The 21,540-nt window shown below is 42.9% G+C and overlaps 3 protein-coding genes across 5 annotated transcripts; 1 reads left to right on the plus strand and 2 right to left on the minus strand.

The window, feature by feature from the left end:
- Positions 1–134: 134 nt before the first annotated feature.
- On the minus strand, positions 135–6,065 carry fancg (FA complementation group G). Of its 3 annotated transcripts, none has more exons than XM_026322770.1 (14): positions 5,923–6,065; positions 5,672–5,762; positions 5,426–5,551; positions 5,141–5,313; positions 4,891–5,044; positions 3,696–3,826; positions 3,437–3,583; positions 3,057–3,217; positions 2,823–2,931; positions 2,377–2,693; positions 2,252–2,292; positions 1,965–2,138; positions 1,285–1,399; positions 135–801 (listed from the first exon to the last, which is right to left on the minus strand). In XM_026322770.1, exons 1-14 carry the CDS (start codon positions 6,001–6,003, stop codon positions 708–710), a joined length of 1,914 nt encoding a protein of 637 aa, XP_026178555.1. In that variant the 5' UTR covers positions 6,004–6,065; the 3' UTR covers positions 135–707. The 3 variants fall into 3 exon arrangements, with proteins under 3 accessions (XP_026178555.1, XP_026178556.1, XP_026178554.1); XM_026322771.1 differs by having other exon boundaries at positions 2,865–2,931; positions 5,672–5,765; XM_026322769.1 differs by having other exon boundaries at positions 5,672–5,765.
- Positions 6,066–8,806: 2,741 nt separating this feature from the next.
- LOC113139476 (neurofilament heavy polypeptide) lies at positions 8,807–12,912 on the plus strand. The gene is made up of 4 exons (XM_026322748.1): positions 8,807–9,567; positions 10,744–10,943; positions 11,057–11,181; positions 11,278–12,912. Exons 1-4 carry the CDS (start codon positions 8,817–8,819, stop codon positions 12,593–12,595), a joined length of 2,394 nt encoding a protein of 797 aa, XP_026178533.1. The 5' UTR covers positions 8,807–8,816; the 3' UTR covers positions 12,596–12,912.
- A 1,393-nt stretch (positions 12,913–14,305) lies between these two features.
- On the minus strand, positions 14,306–21,019 carry thoc5 (THO complex 5). Its single transcript, XM_026322768.1, has 20 exons — positions 20,922–21,019; positions 20,550–20,650; positions 20,073–20,216; positions 19,748–19,861; positions 19,268–19,365; positions 18,687–18,833; positions 18,432–18,546; positions 18,070–18,202; positions 17,893–17,970; positions 17,673–17,716; positions 17,036–17,135; positions 16,117–16,225; positions 15,892–15,993; positions 15,709–15,805; positions 15,511–15,622; positions 15,323–15,426; positions 15,127–15,214; positions 14,926–15,041; positions 14,600–14,790; positions 14,306–14,495 (listed from the first exon to the last, which is right to left on the minus strand). The coding sequence occupies exons 2-20, from the start codon at positions 20,646–20,648 to the stop codon at positions 14,432–14,434; spliced, it is 2,055 nt and encodes a 684-aa protein (XP_026178553.1). The 5' UTR covers positions 20,649–20,650; positions 20,922–21,019; the 3' UTR covers positions 14,306–14,431.
- Between the last annotated feature and the right edge of the window lie 521 nt (positions 21,020–21,540).

The following is a 21,540-nucleotide window of genomic DNA, read 5'->3' on the forward strand; positions in this document are numbered from 1 at the left end:
CTTAACCGTAGTTATCCAATTATCGTTTACCGCGTTGATATTGAAGGATCGTAAAAACACAGGATTGGATTTTACGCCTAGTAACAACAGAATATGAGTTTAATAAACGAGGCAAATTCATCTGGGCGTTTTATTCATAGAAGAAATCCTACAAAAATTTTTATCAACAGCCATTTTAAAGCAATAACGCTGCTCATGCTGCGTGTCTTTCAAAGTAGTGTGTATTGCATTTATATAAAAAAAACATTAATTACAGTAACAACAATTAAGAAACAGCTTGATCACGCTTGCGTGGCCAACATACCCACTCTTCCTACATGTCTGTTTACATCCAGTGACCAACATACACGTTTTTTTCTAGAAGCCAGATTGCCCTCGGTGACAGAGCAACTTCACAGTAACATTATAGTCATCGTTATTCTCTACAGAGCAATTTGTGTTTTCTGTAAAGCTTGTTTTAGAAAGGTGCTCTAGTAATATTTTCATTAATTATTATTGTATTATTTAGTGCATTAACCACCTGTCATGTTTACCACCCAGCCTGTGTTCATCCGTGGTCCCAAACACTCTTAAGTCCTTACAATATGCTTTATTTTCTCGTTAGATACATGTTTGTTGTGGGTATTGGTTTCAGCTCAAAGGCCACAGAAAGTTCATCCTGTTGAGAAAGTGAGAGGGCATTCATCTTTTGTCCCTCTGCAGGGTGACTAGATAGGACCAAGTTCCTGTATTCTGTGGCGCAGCTCGGTGGTGTCTAACAAAGGGCCAGATTGAGGTTCCTGTAGGTATAGAGGAAGACTCCTGCAAGTTAAAAAGCAGACAAAATGTTAAAAGATTAAATTTGGTTTTCTTGTGAAAAAAAATGTCTTCATACCCTTTTATATCAACATATATATTGAAATTACATGGTTATCAACTGCGACAGACTGCAGTTCATATGTGACATCAGAATGTCGGATGCTTTCCGAGCAACAACTTGTGATCAGATTTATCTTCCTCGTTTGTATCGTTAAAGAGAAAAACAATCTTGATCAAATACAAACAGATCATCGTAGTCCCATTTTGGTGATGTACATACATGTTCATCTAACTTTATTACAGAATTTAAATGAATTCAGTTAACCCTATGATGACATTTTCCCTGTATACTACCACAAAGTGAAACATGCAATACATGTTTCATCATCTTTGCTGTAACCCTTATAGAGACAATTGTCAACAAGTGTAAACTGATGTAAACCAAAAATTAAGTAAAGACTGGAAAAAGGAATCATAGTGCCTTACTCTGCAGAGGACTGTCTGTTGAAGGTCCAGGTCTTTTCCCAAATAGCTGCTGCCTCACACTTCCTGCCAAGTCTCCACAGCACTTCACCACACCACAGCCCTGCAGCAACACACTCTGAGACAGCACACACACCATGACGACTTGTTCTAACAAAGGGAAACACTGGCAAAATACAGATTCACTATATCCCTGTAGTTCTTGGCTTATGCATTTAGTGAAATTTAGAGGCTGTGTCTAAAAGCCTCAAAGAGAAAAGACAGTTTAGGTTTCACATTTTTGTAACTACCTTCTCCTCATTAAAAGTTAGAGATGATTTGAGGACAGTAAGTGTGTCTCAATTCAGGGGTCGTATCGTTCGAAGGACAGCACTGGGAAAATTCATCGCTAATGACAGAACCAGAAATTTATATTTATTTATTTTTTCTTTTATGTTCTGTTAGAGGAAAATTAGATGCTTAACCGCCAGCTTAGGGTTCTTAATGCCCCCTAGTTTTTAAACATTTGTATCACCCAATTTGATTGAGTTGAAACCTGTCACTTACACTTGTGTAAAAAAGGAACTCTGCCTGATCCACAGACTCAGCACTGGTGTTTGGCATTACAGTAATTGCAATAATTCTGTGTCAACAGGTTCAAGTTCTGCTGGACACATCACTAATCAGTTGTGGTGTTGTGGTACCTGGGAATGCTTGCAGGCTGAGCTGGAGATCTCTCAGTGCTTCTTTCAGTTGGTCTGTCTGGGTGAAGCTGACGCCCCTACCAGCTAACGAAAGCCCCTTCAGTTTTTGGAGGACACACAGATATGTTCCCTGCTGGACAACCATGTCTACACTGGGGATCTGTGGTTGGAATCCTGTAATTGTATATAAACAGAATAACATAAGTAGGTGGAAGTGGTGCAAAAAGGGCAATTTCTCTCCAAACAATAATAATAATAATAAAAAAAAAATTCAGAAATATACTTACCGCTTTTTTTAACACACACCTTCATTAGCAGGTTGATACTCCTGTAATGCAGAATACACTCTTACTTGTGTGTATACCAACATAGAACACTATGACAAAAATAAATTCTATAGCATCTCACAGACCTTGTGTAGTGGCTCACAGCTTGTTTCCAGTCTTTGAGGTGAGTGTGGCTGTGACCCTGCAAGAGGTAGGCAGCCCCGGTCCAGAGCAGCATCTGTATCCTGTCTTCACCCTCTCCATTCAAATCCCTGGTCTCAGCCTCATTCCTCTCATCTAGCTCTCCCAACAATACTTTCTCTGGCAGCAGCTCCAGTGTTGTGCTGATGACCTCATCGCAAAGCACCATGCAGTCTGCAGGCCGCTGGGACATCAGCAAGGCGGTGCCAGCCTCCAGGTAAAGCTCAGGCAATCTAGGGAGGAGAGGGACTTCAGCATGGACCTGAGGAAGACATACAACAGAGATGTTAGTTAAGGTCCTAAAATTGTGCTCCTCTCTGGAAAGACATTCTGACACACAAATTGAGTGTCAGAATGAGTGAGTATGCACAACAATATATCAAGAGCTCACAGTCATATTATCTTGCATGTCTTTAAGAGTAGTCAATCTTACTCCATGTTGATCTTCTGAGTGAAGAGCAGCCAGAAGGTCCAGATAATGTTCCACACCCTCTGACGCCCTGCCGAAACAACAACCACACCCATTTTACAACTATAGTGTGCACTACGTTTTTTGGTTTTGAGTAGTCATCAGGTGCCAGTAAAAAAGTGACAGAGACTCTGAACTCTATGCTGGTCCTCCCACCTCCCATGCAGCACGCACGTCAGGGCCAGACTGTGAAGGACAGACAGGGCAGAGGGAACTGAGAGCAGGCTGCTCAGTGATTGGCTGCTGAGCAATAAAGATGGGGAGAGGAGATGAGTACTGGCCAGAACAGGCTCTGAAGCAGAGGGCAACATCAGTGTCTGTAGGAAAGAGAGGTGTCATGTTTTATTATACAGCCCTACACTTAAGTATGTACGTGGGGGTGTTTAAAATTACATTTTTTGATCTGACTATTTTTAATAAAAAAATAGTGTACAAGACAAATGTTGAGAGTTATTTTTCGAGCAACTGGCACATTGTTCTTATCCATTTATATGTACTGTATGTATGGATATGCACTGTGCGGGTGTGGGACTCACTGAGTGCAGCAAGCGAAGAGCTTGTATCTCAGCCTGCGTGTTGCCCAGCTGTCTGTATATGAGAACGCTCTGGTAAAGAGCACATACACATCTGGAGTCAGTCTCCAATGCTTTCCTGTAACACTGCAGTGCCATCTGACAGCGGCTCTGGAGACAATTCCAAACACAAACACTCTTACTACATGCAAATGCTCAAACCTGTTTGATCATGCATGAAACATGCTAATTTTCTGTTTGTATTAGTAGTCTGAATGTGTACCATATGGGCAAAGCAGGATCCTGAGAGAAGGTGTGTGTATGCTACTAGAGCTCTGGGAGAAGGCAGGCAAGAAGCTTTCTGCATCGCAGACAGAGCTTGTGAACTATGACCCTCATTCAGCTTTTCTGCACCTTAATGAAACAGAATGCAGCAAAACACAAGATGACCAACTCAGCAACAGAAACACAGACTACATTTATGCTCTCATGTCTTGTGTTTAGTTTCAAGAAATATTTCTACAATGTTTTTACTAATTATGAATCTGTGAAGCCCTGCAAGAGATTGGCAATCTGTCCAGGGTGTACCCCACCTCTCACCCAATGTCAGCTGGGATCAACTCTAGCTGCCCTGCGACCCTGGATGTACCAGGACAAGTGGTAGATGATGGATAGATGGATGGGTGGATAAAAATAATAATAATAGTCATAATAATGGATGAACCTGTGAACGATTCCCCCCACGTACTTGTTTTGGGTGCCTGCACCAACAATTTACTCAACTGTGATGATCTACATTCCAGCACATCCACCAACACAGCAGATGCTGGAACTGTTTGGTAACCCACCCATCCATCCATCTTCTATACCCACTTATTCCTTAACCAGGGTCACAGGGATCTGCTGGAGCCTATCCCAGCTCTCTTTCAGGTGGAGGGCAGGGGTACACCCTGGACAGGTCACCGGTCCATCACAGGGCCACATATAGACACACAACCACACACACACACTAACACTCAGTCCTATGGGCAATTTAGAGTTAATACTTTGATTGGTTTGACTGTTCTAATCTTTTTTCCCCTTTGGCTTACTCCCATTCGGGGTTGCCACAGTGGATCAATCGATCCGCATTGTGGATTTGGCACAAGTTTTACACCAGATGCCCTTCCTGACGCAACCTCAGTGTCTGAGGATAACAGCCCCTGGTCTTCCAAGTTGGTCTTCCATCCAAGCACTAACCAGGCAAAGCCCTGCTTAGCTTCCAAGAGCAGACGCTAGTGGGTACTCGCACTCCAGTGCAGCCCTTGGTAGCAAATTTGGTAAATACATTATACCAAAGTGAAACATGTTTTTACAAGGCACAAAAAATAAACTTAAAAAAATTCTATTCAAATACTTCACATAATATTTTACTGTGGTCACAAGGAACTGTATCAGGTCCTTTAATGTGCATTCAAAAAAACATGAAAACAGCTGACCTTGGGCTATGAAAGTGCAGATCTGCAACAATTGAACAAGCCTTCTTGGATCTGTCACCAATAGTGGAAGGTCAGAGGACTTTCCCTTTGCTTCACTCCTATTGTCATCCCCAACTCCAGCACACAGTGCCTCGAACAGAGAGGAGAGCTCTTCCTGCATCCCAAGAAACGACAACATATGGTTTTATTTTTTAAAACTCTCATATTCACAACCAAGGTGGGAACAATCAGCCTGAAAACAGATTCTAACCTGAAACTCCTCTATAATTTTCAGCTGACAGGTAGCCAACCACATCGCCCACTGCACACAGACAAGATACAGTACACGAGAATTCAAAGATGTGTTTCCTATTGATTTGAAAATTGTTCTCCAAAACACATGAGGGTGTGAAGCAACATGGTCATCTCCATGCATCTGCAAAACTGCAAGAAACAAAAAGGAAGACTATGAACATCAGATTTTACCAATACCTTAATCAAACATGTAACAAGATGCAGGTCAGCAGTTCCTGTGTCATCTCCATGAGAGACCGACCTCTTTCCGTGGCTTGTGTAAGGAGCAGTTCAGCTTCTGTGAACTGAGACTGAGCAGTCAAGCACAGACAGGCATTGTAGACCACTGACAGCTCCAACTGAGTGTAATCTGCAAGAGGAGGAACACCTGCAGGAGAGAGACATGGAGCCAGAAAGGAAAACAAAGATGGATAACATATAAACAATAAGAACTGAAAACCCCAGCTTTATAAAATTCAGCCTCTGTATGATGAAAGAAATGGAGCACCTTGAATTTTCCTTAAAAGTTTGTTGAACTCAGAAGAACACCATTTCAGATGGCTCTGGTCTCGGTTCAAAGTGTCTCCTCTTCCTTCCTTCTGCTGAAAAACAAAACAAATTAAACTTCTGCACAGGAGATTATTATTTGTTTATTCGGGTTTTTTTTCTGTGATCCGATTTCCAGTCTCCAAATAGATTTAGTCTGAACCGGAGCTACACGGATTTAACGCGGTGAAAATACGAGACATTTGAACGCACCTTCCATTTGTTTACCAAGTCGTTGTTTTCCTGAGTCCACTTATCGAACAAAGAAAGACATTTATATGTTTTACCAGACATTTCGTCGCAGTTTTACAAAACCGTTTCTTGTGTGTCGTTTGAATTTTCCCTCATTTGTCAAAGGAAAGCTAACGTCGGAAGTAAACATTGGTCAGCGTGTTGCAGTGAGGCCGTACCGCCGGTGCTGCCCCCTGTGGACAGATCTGGAAATGACGCGGTCCGTGCGCTGAGGCTCCAGCAGGTGGTGCTGTGACAGATCCAGACTCTTGACTGTGTTCTAGAAACTTCAATCATTAAATTTCTCACACCCACCAAACTGTAAACTGTGAAGTGATAATACTGTTTGTCCTTATTCATTTTATATCTCTCGAAATAAACATGCAGACACAATCACAGTTACACAGTATCCATGTGTTCAGTTTGATTCTGTGTGATGTCTGTTGACTTTCTAAAAACAGCACTGGTCAAGGCGGTACGTGTATATTATCACAATAAGTGTACACACATGCAGGTCTAAAGCAAGCAAATATAATGCAAGGCCTTAATTGTGTTACAGCTGAGTCATCCTTCAGACAGCCAGGACAGCCATTTTTCTATTTGTTCCTCCCAAGGTGACTCTATTCTCACCCAGATCCACTCCCCTTCTCTCCTCTCATTTTTTTTTTTTTTGTCTGTGTCTCTGGCATCCCCACATAAGTGCATCATCTTGTTCCCTGTCTGCAACCTCTATTGCTCTATTGTCTGCTTTTATCACAGCCTCCCTGCTCCTTCTGTCTTTAATTCCTCAAATCACCAAAAGCTCTAAATATCCCAGTATGGAAAAGCTCTCAGCATCCACTGCTCCACAGCATATACAATCACACTTGCAGCTGTGTGGATATGCATACACAAATGTATAGAAAGCATTCATTCTGGCTCTATCTATCTTAATTCCCACAAAATGGGTTTCAGTTTTTTCTGACATTTTCCTCTCTATCGATCCTGTTTTTTTCCATCTGTCTCTGCATCTATTCCATCAAGGACAAGGTCATTACATGGCAAGAGCTTCCCATCTTCCCCTCTCAATGTCATTCACATGGCAAGACTTCAAACCTTCATTAAAAGGCTTTTATTAAAAATGTTGCTGTGCAGAATCAGCCCTTTAAACACTGCTGTGTAGACTGTGTTCTTTTTGAGAAGTTGACCACAGCCTAAATTTGACCGTTTCATAGACTATCAGACAGTTTGTCTCTGTTACAATACCATCTGTTTGTGGCACATGACGTGATCATTATTCTGATCAAATAATGATAATTAATAGTTTGGGGTGATTTGGAGGATTCAATAGATACCCAGTTTCTGCCATGACAGTGTTGCTCGCCATTTTTTGCCCATCATCACTGCAGTGATAGCTAATAAACCCCCAGTGTGGCCTGTTAGTGATGTTTCCTTGGCAGTGACAGTCTAACATTTGCTCTACTTAAAGTATGAGTCTCTTTTTAGACTCCAGATTTTAATGGTTCAAATGACGAAGTACCGAGGAACATGAGCTACGTATTTTGAACATGAGATGCTTAATAACGTTACAGCTGAATTCTGCCAACTCTGCTCCATTGTCCTCATTTATAAAACATGAAGCTAGTGGTGTACTGCATGTTATTTCTGTCTTCATGCCTCTCGGCCACCGCTGAACATGCAAATCAAAAAACAGTGGCTCTAAATGCTTTTACACACAGTATCAATACATTATAACAAGCCCTTTAAGTCATAAGTTTTACCTTTGTGGGTAAGAGTTAAGACTTTGGAACAAGCTTTGGTTTCAGTCGCCTGATGTCTTTGTGTTGTAAACGCACATGTTCAGAGGGATGAAGAGTGGCTGATACTGACTGTGGGCTGATCCATCTGTTCTTTAACATTACATAGGAGAAAGACAAAGTTTTCTCTGCTCTTTAAAAATATGCAGAATAAACTCACTCACCCTGAGTTTGTGTGTGTTCAATAGGTGCTGTACGTGCTCTTCATAGAAGAAAGCCCTTTACATCAGCAGAGACAGCTCTAGTTGTTTTTGTGTGAATGCTGTATCATCGTAGCTCAGTGCACATCCTTTTGTGCACGCACTATAAAGTTGCAGTATATGTTGCTACTACTTCTTTTTTTTTTTTTTTGCTTGACTTGCGAACACTTTTGGAGAATATCTACTTTTCAGGAACAAAATGTAGCAGAAACTAAGACATTGGAATTTGAAGTATAAGGAAATAAACAAGTCTTTTCTGTATCTTTGTGTGTATTATGAGAGGCGATGAGAGTCTGTCAGTGGCCCAGCAGTTTAGTTGAGTCCCAGGAGGGCTGGCGTGGATCTGCAAACTCACTGCAGCAGTGAAGCTAGGGAAAGCATCAGCAGAACATGCTGCACAGTCACACCATCGGTTCACACTGATTTTCCCCACAGCAGAGCCAAAGAATGACCTGGCCTGTGTGTTCAATGTTTTTAAACCTTAAAATATTAAAAACTCAAAGCTTTTCCCGAAGAGCTACAGCAACTGACAGCTGCAAATAATGACAGTTGAGTTATTTTAAAGCTCTTTAATGGTGAAACACAAAGTTGTTTTACGCACAGAACAAATTAAAAGGAGATGCTTAAAATATCTGACATTTTATAAAAGCTATAGTTTTGTTGGATCAATAAAGCCGCATTAACACCTTTAGGGAAATTACAACTCATCAACAAGGCGCTACACTGGTTTTATTCCTGCGCAGCCAGTACTTTTCTGAGGCAGAAGATATCTCTTTAAGCAGAGTGAGTCCTGGTGCTGACTAGTGACTTTTCCCTCCCTCCTATATAAACCCAGCGCTGCCCCTCCTGCTGCAGTTGGTTCTCCTCCGGCCCAGCCAACATGAGTTTCACGGTGGATCACCACTTCTTCGGTCCGAGCTCTTACCGCAAGGCTCGGCCTGCGTCCGTGTCCTCCAGCGGCTTTCACTCCCAGCGCCGTCGCTTCACCTACAGCCAGCCGTCCACCGTCGACAGCTTGGAGACCTTCAACGGTGACATGACACGGAGAACCGAGAAAGAGATTCTGCAGGCTCTGAACGACCGGTTCGCCGGCTACATCGACAAGGTGCGGAACTTGGAGATGCACAACCGCAACCTGGAGGCGGAAGCGGCAGCGCTGCGGCAGAGCCAGGCAGGGCGCGCCTCGGTTGGGGAGCAGTACGAGCGTGAGCTGGGTGACCTGAGGGGTCTTCTGCAGCAGCTGACCGGGGAGAAGGCCCGCGCAGCTCTGGAGCACGAGCACCTAGAGGAGGACATCCAGCACCTGCGGGCCAGGCTGGAGGATGAGGCGCGCAACCGGGAAGAGTTGGAAGCTGCCACTCGCGCCATGAAAAAGTATGCAGAAGAGTGCCGGCTAGCGCGGCTGGAGCTGGACAAGAAGCTCCGTGCCCTGGAGGAGGAGGCAGTTTTTCTCAAGAAGAACCACGAGGAAGAAGTGGTGGAGCTCCTCGCGCAGATTCAGGGCGCGCAGGTGAGCTTCGATATGCGGGACACGCTAAAGGCGGACGTCACCGGCGCACTGCGAGAAATCCGCGCGCAGCTGGACAGTCAGGCATCCAAGAGCGCGACGCACGCAGAGGAATGGTTCAAAGGTGAGTTGGGACAAAGAGGGAACACTGTTAAAAAGTTAAAATCATAAAAAAACTTTCCAGTTTATAAAATAGGGCTTGTTCGCTCTGTCCATGGTGCTGAAGTCACAGCGCAGAAGTGTGAGAAAGGATGCAGGCTTTCTTGTCATCCTGTAGCACTGCAGAAGGTTATTTTGCTTTACATACCACAGCTTCCACTTGTTATGGTGCAGACAACCAGGTTAGGATACCTATCAAGCAAAATGTTTGCAGATTATCATAAATTTCATAGCTTTAATACACCAATCCTGTCAGATCACATGTTAAAGACAAATAACCTTAATAGAAGATTTAAATAATATCACCTCCGGAGTAGATGCTGTGGCTTATTGCCACAGATTGTCCGTTTTTACTTAAGGCAAGCGCTGCAGGCACATAAAGAGGAGGCCATGATTAATTTACACCCTCCCTGTCGGTAACAGTGGGTGTGTTCTTGCACTGCACTGTTTGTGTGTGTATGTGTGTCTGTTGTGCTGTCTTGCTGTGAACCTGAACCTCTACCAATAGACCCATTGTTTCAAGGTCAGTGTTTACAGCAGGCAGACAGTACAGGTTTCATTACTGGGTTTAACAGTCGTCCTCTCTGCTGAGGCTGTCTGTACTTTTCTTAAACCGACTGAAGGAATTGCAGTAACTGAGACCATCTGCTCAAGTAGAAGATCAGATGTTCCTGGGTATTGCAGAGCTTTGTGACACTTCACAACCTGAGAACTTTAAAGTCATAGAAGGGTTTCATATGAAAAGCAGTTTAACTGTCATGTGACTTAATGGTCTACAGATTTGCAGTACAGTGCATTTACATGCTGACTTGATAGAGCCAATAAAAGGTGCAAACAGAATGACCTTCACTATGTGGTGTCCAGCTGACTGCAGCAGTGGCTCAGTCATGCTTGGAAGGGGAGCTGAGTCAGACCACAAACTGACAGATGGACACTGTCAAGGTTATTTAATGGCTGTCTGGCCCCTAAGGCCTTCTGTACAGGAGACAGGTCAAATATCTTAGGAACAGTCCAAAAAAAGTCCAATGGCTTGCTGAGGACTGAATTTATCTTTAGACATCAGTGGTGCAAGATTGTAAAATGTCTTAGATTAGGAATGGTTTTTAAATGTTATATATTCTTATGTTTGCATGTACCTTAGTGCGCATGGAGCATCTTTCAGACGCTGCTAGGTCTAACCAGGATGCAATTCGTGGAAGCCAAGAAGAGATTGCAGAATACCGCCGTCAGCTCCAGAGCCGCACCATCGAGCTGGAGACTCTACGGGGAACCAAGGAGTCGCTGGAGAGGCAGCGTATGGAGACTGAAGACAGACACCACGATGACCTCATCTCACTTCAGGCAGGACACTGGCACAAATATCTCACTTGCTTCTCATGGGGATAGCAGAATCATGCATATTCTTTCATGCTGTCATTGTGATATTTGACCTGTGACACTTTGCCATTTTGCAGGAGACCATCAATCAACTGGACACTGAGTTAAAAACAACCAAATGGGAGATGGCCACCCAGCTCAAAGACTATCAGGATCTGCTGAATGTGAAGATGGCTCTAGATATTGAAATTGCTGCTTATAGGTTGGTCTGGGTTTAAAATCACACATTTAAATCTTTGGGGTTTTTTGGCAAAAGTTATCAATGATTTCACTGAACGCGTTTTTCTCTTTAAAACAGGAAGTTACTGGAGGGAGAAGAGAATCGCCTGTCAGGAGGTAGTCCATACTCCTACCTGGAAGGCAGACTCTCTGCCCATTTAAAAGTGAAAAGTGAGGAGATCTCAGATACAGTCATTGTGGAGGAACAGACAGATGAAACCCAGGTGACAGAGGTGACAGAGGAGGCAGAGGAGGAGGAGGAGGAAGAGGAAGAGGAAGAGGAAAAGAAAGAAGAAGCAGAAAAAGAAGAAGAGGAAGGTGAGGAAACTAAAAAGGAAGAGGGAGAAGATGAAAATGAGGGTGATAAGGAGGAAGAAGGTGAAGAACAGAAGGAGGAGGAAAAAGAGGAGGAGGAAGGAGAAGAGAAAGCAGAGGAAGAGGAGGCAGGTGAGGAAGAAGAGAAGTCCAAATCTCCAGAAAAGGCTCCATCCCCTCCTCCAAAATCCCCTCAGTCCAAGTCTCCCCAGCCTAAATCTCCTGCTGTCAAATCACCAGAGTCAAAATCACCAGAATCCAAATCACCAGCAGCCAAATCCCCAATGCCAAAATCACCCGCAGGAGATGAGTCAAAGTCACCTGTACCCAAGTCCCCTGTGTCAAAATCCCCACCCAGCAAATCCCCTGAATCTAAATCACCTGCTTCCAAGACCCCTGAACCAAAGTCTCCAGAGAAAGAGAAGGCCAAGCCGCCCACTGCCAAAGACACCCCCAAGGAGGAGAAGAAAGAGGAGAAGCCTGAGCCTGTCAAGGAGGAAAAGAAGGAGAAAGAGCAGCCAGTGAAAGAGGACAAGAAGCAGGAGCCCAAGGAGAAAGAGCCTGAGAGCAAAGCAGAGAAGGCTGACAAACCCGATACAAAGAAGGAGAGCAAAGCAGATGAATCTCCAAAGGATGATGCCCCGAAAGCCTCTGCTCCCAGCAAACCTACAGAGGACAAACCCACCCCCAAGACTGAGCCTAAAGAGAGCGCTCCCCCTGCCAAGGAAGAGAAGCCCTCTGCTCCAAAACCAGGAAAGGCCGAGCCTGAGTCAAAGCCTGCTCCTAAAGCAGAGCCTGAGAAAACAGAGAGCAAGAAGGAGGAGAAGAAGCCAGAGGAGAAGCCTGCACCTAAACCTGAGCCTGAGAAAACAGAGAGCAAAAAAGAGGAAAAGAAGCCAGAGGAAAAAAAGCCTGCACCTAAAGCTGAGCCTGAGAAAACAGAGAGCAAAAAAGAAAAGAAACCAGAGGAGAAAAAGGTAGCTAGTAAAGAAGAAAGCAAAGAGGTAAAGGAAGAAGGAAAGGCAGAGAAATCTTCTGGCACTGAGTCAAAGGAGAGCAAGGATGAGAAGGCCAAGAAGTGAGACTGAAAAGCTGTGCTACAGGAAGAGGAGGTGCAGACACCAAACAGCTGAGTGAGGGAGGGCAGGGCAGAGAAGCTGGATGTATCCAGCTGTGCAGATAGGCACTTTAATGCACAAAACAAAGCAGGTAATATAAGCAATAGTGATTTCTGTAGCAAATATCCCCCTGCTCCCTAGGTATGGCCATTTCACACTCCTGATGCTTCTGATGTATGACTGTAGTGAATGCAGACTGCTCTAAACACTTTATTTGAATGTGACAACTGCCCTGGAATAAATAATAAGTGCATTTAAACTGAATCCCAATGAGGGGAATGCAGGGCCCTGCTGTACCTACACAAGCCTTCAAGGGTTGAGATGTCAAAATGTCAAGCTAAAGATTGTGAAAGATATTGAATACAGAAACATATATTTAAAGAGATAAAAATGTCTATATTATATTTACAGATACATCCGTAAGAAAGACTTTGAATTTTGCTTGTTGTGCACATTAATGCAGCTTTCTCCTCACGGGTGAACTTAAGTGTCTCATTCTTCTGGTCTGCAATGCTAGGACAATGATGACTGTGCTATGTATACACTGCTGAGAATATGCAATATGAAACAGATAAATAAAGAATGAAAATCAAACACAAGTGGCTTTTGGGTGTGATTTCTTAACCTGTTTGTTTATACTGCTAAAAAAAAAAAAAAAAAAAAAAAAAATCTATAGCACACTGACCTCAAGTGAAGTGTGAGGAGTAATCATGCAATATGTGTGTGTGTGTGTGTGTCCAAAAGGTAAATGCTGCACTGCATTGCGGCTAAGGGGAGAGGGCGCTGTACCCACCCACAGCAGCCACCGCACCCGTCCTCACGTCCCACAGACTGTGGTCATGTATAAATCAGGAGCAGTGCCACTTGCTTGCAGAGAACACGCAGTTTTCTCTTTCATATCCCGTCCCTGCAAAACGTTCGCACGCCACAGTTCCTTTTATAACCCGTCTGTCACCCATATTTATATCATCCTTAATAATTCATCGCTGTAATTACCAGTTGCGGAACGGCATGAATATCATAATTTGTTTGATAATGGTCTTCGCTTTTAAAATAATACGAAAGTAATGAGAAAATACAAATCCACCCTTGAAGTTGTTGGTCACAGCTTCCCGCAATACTCAAGCTACTCACAGATTTCTAACTTCTTTCACAGAAAATGAAAAAAAAAATTAAAAAAACAATTTTTCATGGATACAGCACTTTAACACTGAACACCCTTTGGTATTAATTTAATATTCTGCATCATAAAATGGAAGTCACTGTGTCTGCTTTATTTTGCTACACATGCTGTTTTTTCTCCTCTGTATTTTCACTTTTAAATAAAGTAATCAATTTAACAGCACCTGAAATTATTTTATAGTTCCCGTTGGGGTGATGGTATCCTAAATGACAATCTCTGGTGCTTCTGTTGCAGCAGTCAGGACAATAAATGGAAGGTCAAAGGCTAACTGTTGCCAAAAGACCAAATATCATATTCCTAGACATGAATCTCAGTTCAATCCAGCACTGAACCACAACGGCATAGTAATCAGCTAGTGCAGGTGACACCTATAAATAGAGCAGCACGGAGAGATGAGAGTAAAGAGGAAGACAGAGATAAAACAGGAAAATATGGAGTGTACAACAAAGCCTGAAGGCACCTGAGCCAAAAAAAAAAGACCAGGTTCATGCTCATTCAAGAAAATAACACAATGTTATTTTATTTCCAAAATCGTATAAAGACTTAAAATGGGTGACTTTGTGTGTTAAAGAATCACAAAGGCTCGCTTGAAAAGAGTAGGATAATCATATATAGTCTTAGCGATGACTGAAGAAGCCCTGAGGATGGTTGTACTTGAATGGCTTCAGACGATTTGGACCCCTACAATTGAAAGAAGCACAATCAGACATCAGAGGTAAACCCATTCAGTGTGTTTTAACATTAAACATGTGTAAAAAGTTTCATTCCTTTCTGTAACTGTGTACCTGACTGTGCGCAAGCACATTTTTTCCCGGGGAAACTCTCGTGGTCCCTCTACACTGTCATCTTGTCCTTCAGTCTCCAAATACACATCCAGGCAGACACACAGACGTGCAATCTGATTGGTTAGGAGCTGGTATCCTGGACGTGGCCCCTGTAGTTCATTTTTGAACACATTGACCTCACTCTCCATGGCCTAAAAAGTAAAAGATGAGTCGGAGTGTGAAAGATTGCATGTTGTTGTCGTCATGGGACTAGATATAAAGGAGCTGGCACAGCAACACAGTATAAGATTCCTGGACATAAATGACCATTAATGAAATGTTCATACTCGAAGGTTGTCATCGCTGCGTCCACTGCGCTCTCCCTTCCAGCTGAGAGAGAGGGAGAAAAGAGGAGAGATCTCTGGGTAACGGGGGCTTAGCACCACTGCAGCCTGGAGTCGAGCTGAGAGGAAGACACAGATTTCTATTAAAAATTTTTTTTTTAAAAAAATCCAATATCCAACTCTAGCAACAGTGATAGCATTTACCTGTGCCTCTTTCAACCACTCCCATAAAGTACAGATCGGTCTCCTTTGCCAGCCCTGCTCCAGACACATGACGTGTATATGGCAAATCCTTGAAAGAAAGAAATATCACAGTGAGACATGGCAAATCAGTAGCATTTGGATGAAGACTTTCAATGGATGTGATTCCAAAGATCTGTATATGTGTGTGTTTGTATACCAAGTAGTCCTGGTAAGTTATGGTGGTCCAGCGAGCTAAACAGGAAATGATCTTGGCAGGAAACAGGTTCTGACACTCACTGGAGACCGGGATGATGCTGTGCTCTGAGGTCAGAAGCACAAACCGTGTGTTTAGACTCACACTGTTCATTCCAAGTATTTCACGTACAAAGGTGTTAAATTATTTACCTAAAGATGCAAACTGTTTGTGCAGAGCTAAGCGGGACTGGACTCGACCCCTCAGTAGCTTCATGGTGCTCTCCATGTGGCTGGCACTCAGAGAACTGCCCACACGCACACCCTGGAAAAACATACACATACCACTATGCCATGACTGTAGCACAGAAACTCTGCAATACTGCGCTGACACTCAACATCAACACACACCTCTGAAGCATCGTTGGGAAAATGAAGCCCTCCGAGACTCTGGACCCACATGTAGGGATGGCCCAGCTCCTCCACATAATCAGCAAAGGCAACAATACTACAAGGAAAATGTGGGTTAATACTGGGATCTCTTTAAATTCACTCCACATCTTCGTAATTACTTGAATTATTTGACATCCTCACCTGACTTTATCAAACTGGTAGCGATTAGCTGGATTGGGTGTTTCCCGTCCCTGGTCGTTGGTGTAAAGACAGCTGAGCAGTGTGTCTGATTTTAGCAGGTCCCTGCAGAAGAATGAGTCATTGAGAGCTTCCATTAAGGGACATAGAAAGAGGGAGACGAATGCTTCATTCAATACATGCATGGACGCACGCGCACGCACACACACACACCACACACACACACACCCTGCGCTGATGGCTGTGTTGAGGTCTGTGGAAGTGGAGACCTTGGTCTTGACTGTCATGATGTTCAGATTCATCAGGTAGTAGAAGTAGAGGTGGAGGATGCTGCCATCTGCAGAGACAAGGCAGATAACACATGACGGTTAACTAATCCATTACCAGCTTAATTCAATACTCGCTCTATTCACCTCTTTTCATTCATCTTTCCAGTGAACAGCCCCCTGGGTTTACTGCACACTGCAGCGCATTAAGAAAGCAATAACAGGGCATGGTCACGACAGCAGCTAGCAGCACCCAGGGAGGGGATATATACTGGGTGCTGCACTATGCTGATAGACACCTTTCATGTCTCGTTGTCTGCAGTCAGTGCAAACTCAGTGACACTCAGACACCGACACTGCTCACTTATTGCTTTTACCGCAGTGAGCTGACTGCTGCAGCTGGCAGCGGTGAAGATAACCGGGGAGAATAAGGCACTGGAAATAAGAGCAGAAATTAGAGAAACACAGGTGATAAGAAAATATGCTTACAGCATGTTGTAAGTGCTGCAGACCCGCAGTGCTGCAAGTGTCTGGCTCACCTCTCTCCCTCCCCACCCTCCTCCCCCCTTTAGGTAGAGTTACACCTGCAATGCAGATCTCCATATAATCTGTCACTATTCCTTTCATCACCAGCAGAGGGAAGACTAGGATGAAGTGGTGTCACGCCTTCAAAGTGGATCATGCTTCTTTCACATACCATAAGAGCTACCACACAACACAGCATGGAATACACATGAATTATGCATGCTGTGTAAAGAGAAGGAATGTTTCTGCCTGTAAAAAACAAACCAAAAAAAAAAAAACAAAACAAAAAAAAAAAAAAACACACAAGCCTTTTTTGTGCAGACATACAAAAATGTTAGTTATGCAGAAAGTCTTACCTTTACACTTGAGGTCTAAGCAGAGGGACAGAGGGTGCCTTTTCAGCATCTCCCGTCTCTTGTCATCCAGCTGGCCGCCTGTCGTTGCCCTTCTTCTCATCTATGCAACAAAAACATGCAGAAGCAGGAGAACAGGAGTTGAAAAAAAGAAAAAATTGCATGTTTCACATAGTGTCAATTGTGTTATAAAAAGTGTTTAAATCAGCGCGGAACTAAAAAATGCACAGCTGTTTCATATGAACTGTGATACAGACATAGTTAAAGGCTTCCCATTTTTTCCCCCCATATAGAATTTGCTCCACATCTAGTGAAATAACCAGACATGGAGTCTGACAACAACAGTGAGCTCTGGTTTGGTTTTGAATGTGCATGGCTGAGTGGACTCTGGTTATAGTGTCCTAGCCATTCTTGGTAAATATTTCTCTGGATCTCTCCCACTTGGCACTTGTCTGGATGCAGGAAGCGATCGATAGCGGCTCTTGCCGAACCTGCCAGACCATGACCTGTCACTGCTACAACTTCAGGGACAGTTTTATGAGGCCGATGCAGAAATGGGTCTATTAAAAAAAAAAAAATCAATGAACCTGAGCATGTGTGCGCATATGTGTTTTGAAGTAAAACTATGCCTGGAACTCACCGTTTTCTCTTGCTCCTCCTCTGCATCTGAATCACTCTCGTCATCTGGATAATACAGAACACATAGCTTTATTATTATTTATGTTTATATCAATGAATTTCTACACTCAACAACTTGCAACATCAAACAAAAGAAAGATTAACTGGATAAAAAAAGCCATGCATCTCTGTGCTTATGTCAATAAGTTGTATGTATGATGATCACAGGAATGTATTTGTACCCTGGGAATCTTCTGGAGGTTTGGACAGGGCCTTGGCCTCATCCACATCACCGCTTATTGATACACAAAGGTTCTTGTCTGAAATGAATGTGAAACATTGAGAATCAGGGATTGGATCCTATAATGAAAAACTCTAATTTGTCTTGGGAAATAAGATATTCTCTAAAGATGGCCTACCACAGGCCTGACCATAGGCATTGGCTTGAACAAACAGGACATAGAGAGGTGGAGGGAGATGGCGGGCGATCTCTGTCTGTTTCTGAATCTCTTCAAAGGGCATGGAGAGGCACTCCTGCACTGGGAGAGATGCCTGCGAAAGAAGACAGATGAAGATTATAAAGCAGGCCATCATTCACAGGATCCATACAGACCTCGACCAAGGAAATAAATTAAATGTTTAATACCATAAATAATAAATAAAACCACTTATTTTCAAAACACAAAATCAATGCTCCAAGCTGCTGAGACTAGAATAAAAATAAAGTTATAACAGTCTTGTCAAAGCTCAACATTTATAATATGATAGACAACTGTCATACCTGCATAATGGAATTCAGTCCTGGCTGTAAGCTTCTTAGATGCTCCTTCTTCACCTCAATGCTTTTCTGAATTTTCTCCTTTGTGGCCTGAGACTCTTTGTATTTCTCTGCCAACCTGAATGCAAATACAAACTGTTAACAACTGCAATGTGCCACCCCCCTCACCCCACAAAAAAAAAAAAAAAAAAAAAAAAAAAAAATCAATAACTATACAGCATGCTATAAATGCACTATGCTGTATGTAGGTGTTCATACCTCTTCCTCTGTTCAAGCTCCCAGTCCAGTCTTGCCAATGTGAGTTGGTGGGGATCATTTTTCGTAAGTTGAGGCCTACAAATCTCCTGTGGCGCCTCCTGGTAAAACTCTTCCACCGACACCAAATCTATCTCCTCATGCTTAGACCTGGACAGAGAAACAAAGGTTAACTACCACCGCATTTATGAAAACCTTTGCATAAACTGAGCAGGCTTTTACATAATTATACATTTATCTGCTTTTTATTTCATTTTTTGCACTGAACAGTTATTTTTCAGCTAGTTCATAACCATTCACTGATCTAATGTAGACACTAGCTAATAAATCCTTCTCTTACATGGTGGGGGTGTTCTTATTTTAGGGCTTGGTATGACCTGACTACATTTTTTTACAAAGTTGATCATCTTCTGTATTAAAGTGTTAAATGTCTGTGCTATTTTGTTTCTGTTTTAAGGCTTTATCTAGGTTTCCGTGTGTGTAGCTGCACACACAGACATGAAGGTCCCTGACATGAAGCTTTGCCTTTGGTAGAATCAGCAAAGTTAAAGCTGTTCTACTGGAAGAAAATATTTTATACTAACTTGAACTCCAGACACTTGCTGATCTCCTTCTGAAGATGCATGACTTCATAGAGCAGGTTCTGTAACTGAAGGTGCAGCACATCGACTCTCTGTTTTGCCTGAGAAAGAAGAAAAACAAAAAAGAAACGAATGTTTGACTGCAAACGCTACGCAGGTGACCATGGAAATATAGGCAGACAAGAGTCAAAGGCAGCTTTCTGTAAGAACCACCAATCGGAACAAGAACCTATTCTGAACTGGCATCTGAATAAAGAAACTCTCTACAATAACAAAGCCAAGGATGTATAAGCTCCCTTGAAAACAGTGGCAGCTCCTGCAGTTCAGTGGTAAAAATGGAAACAAGTGCCCCGTGTTCAGCCTGGTGGAGTTGACGCAGCACTTTTTCAGCAAATGAATTGAACGGAGTGAACTTACTCTAAGGTACTTCTATTAATATCTCATAAACATAGAACAGCACTTAAAGAGGTGTGTGCGAGTTACCTCGTGGGTCTGGTCTCTGCCTTTCTTCAGTCGCATGTGAGCCAGACGATTGAGTTTTTTCAGATTCATGAAATGGATGCAACTCTGCATACGCTTCTGTTCGACCTCGGCACACTGAGAGCAGAGGAAGCTACTTAGACTTTATTTTTATGGTGAAGACAGAATCAGTTTTGTCTGGGATCATACTACACACACAAGTTTGCAATGTATTAGATTTACCAAGACAACAAACTGTGTAAAGTTTCGGTAGGAGGGGAATGTCCTTATTTCTACGATGATGGTGTGAGAATAGTTTGGACATGCATCTTAAAAGTAAGACAGTTACCCCTTCCTTGGCTCCATTGGCTTTAAGCTCCTGGATCTCACTCATGAGCGTGGCCAGAGTCTCACATGACTCTTTGTACTGCAGATAGTCCTGCTCAGGGTCCCTGCCATCCAGCTCCACCTCCTCACTATACACACGGGCTTCCTAAAAATAAAAACACTGTCAGGGTGTGCAGTTCTGCTTTAACTTGGGTCTGCTGTTGTTGCTGCAGTGTGAAGTACATGGATTCAGATTTGCGGGTTAACTCAGAAACAACAGTGGCCTGGTGTTATAATCGCAGGGTGGACACAACAGATGTAAAACATCCGGGAATGGTATAAAAATACTACAGTCCTAAGGACTATAATAATTTAGTCAGCAGTAATTTACTGCTAAATTATGAATGAGATCGTATTTTGCAAAGCCAGTGGTATTTATCATTTGTTACCTAATTCTTTAACACATTTTTTCGTTCCCTTAGAGGAGCCCTAACTTTACCTGATGTTCTCCGTCTCCGCGACCTCGCTTCATCTCGGGGGTTCCTCCTTCACTGCGGAGAACCTTCGACTTGCGCTTCTTCTGAGCGTCCGACGACATGTCTGTTAGATGGAGATCGGGAAAATATACACGAAAAAGCCAAGGTAACACAGGTTACTGTGTGTTACACACAGTGATGTAGCTACATAACATCGATATTTCCAGATTAGCACACTGGCCACACTGATAGCTAAGCTCGAGCTAACGCTGGTTAGATCAACTGCTAACACCCATTAACAACCAACCCTTAGTTTGCTGGTTCACAAAGACCTTCATAAAAACCAAACCATCGATATGTTGTGTTTGGTGAGATGTGCTTTAACATTCACGTACCTAAATGGCGCAAAAAGCAGTCTGGAAATGTTAAAACGTGATCATACGCAGAAAACAGCAAACTTCGCTTCACAGCTAAGCACCGTGTTCGGACGGAAGCCCTGCCGTGCCAAAAACCTCTGAACGCCTAGCCAAAAGGATCTGCAGCTTCACTTTTAAAATTATTGTCAGTCAAAATACTAAAATGCTAAATAGACCCCCCCTCTTTTTTTTCTAAAGTGCTTAAAGGATTAACATAATACCAAGTGTTAAACTAAATTCCAACACAGTGGTGGAAGATCCTTTACTTAAGTATGTAGTATAGTATAAAGTATAAATAAAGTATAATACCACACTGTAATAATACTTTAAGTAAAACTCTATATCAAAAATGTACATAAGTACAAAAGTATTAGCAGACAAATATACTTGAAGTACCCAAAGTAAAAGTACTCAGTGGCACAATTCACCTTCTTCTTCTTTTCCTTTCGGCTGCTCCCTTCAGGAGTCGCCACAACGAATCATCTCTGAGATTCGCATGTTTGATTAGGCTTAAATTTTACGTCCGATGTCCTTCCTGACACAACCCTCTGCATTTACCCGGCCTTGGGACCGGCACATGAAGACACTGGATCGTGTC

Source organism: Mastacembelus armatus, chromosome 9 (assembly GCF_900324485.2).
Source record: "Mastacembelus armatus chromosome 9, fMasArm1.2, whole genome shotgun sequence".
Classification (NCBI taxonomy): domain Eukaryota; kingdom Metazoa; phylum Chordata; class Actinopteri; order Synbranchiformes; family Mastacembelidae; genus Mastacembelus; species Mastacembelus armatus.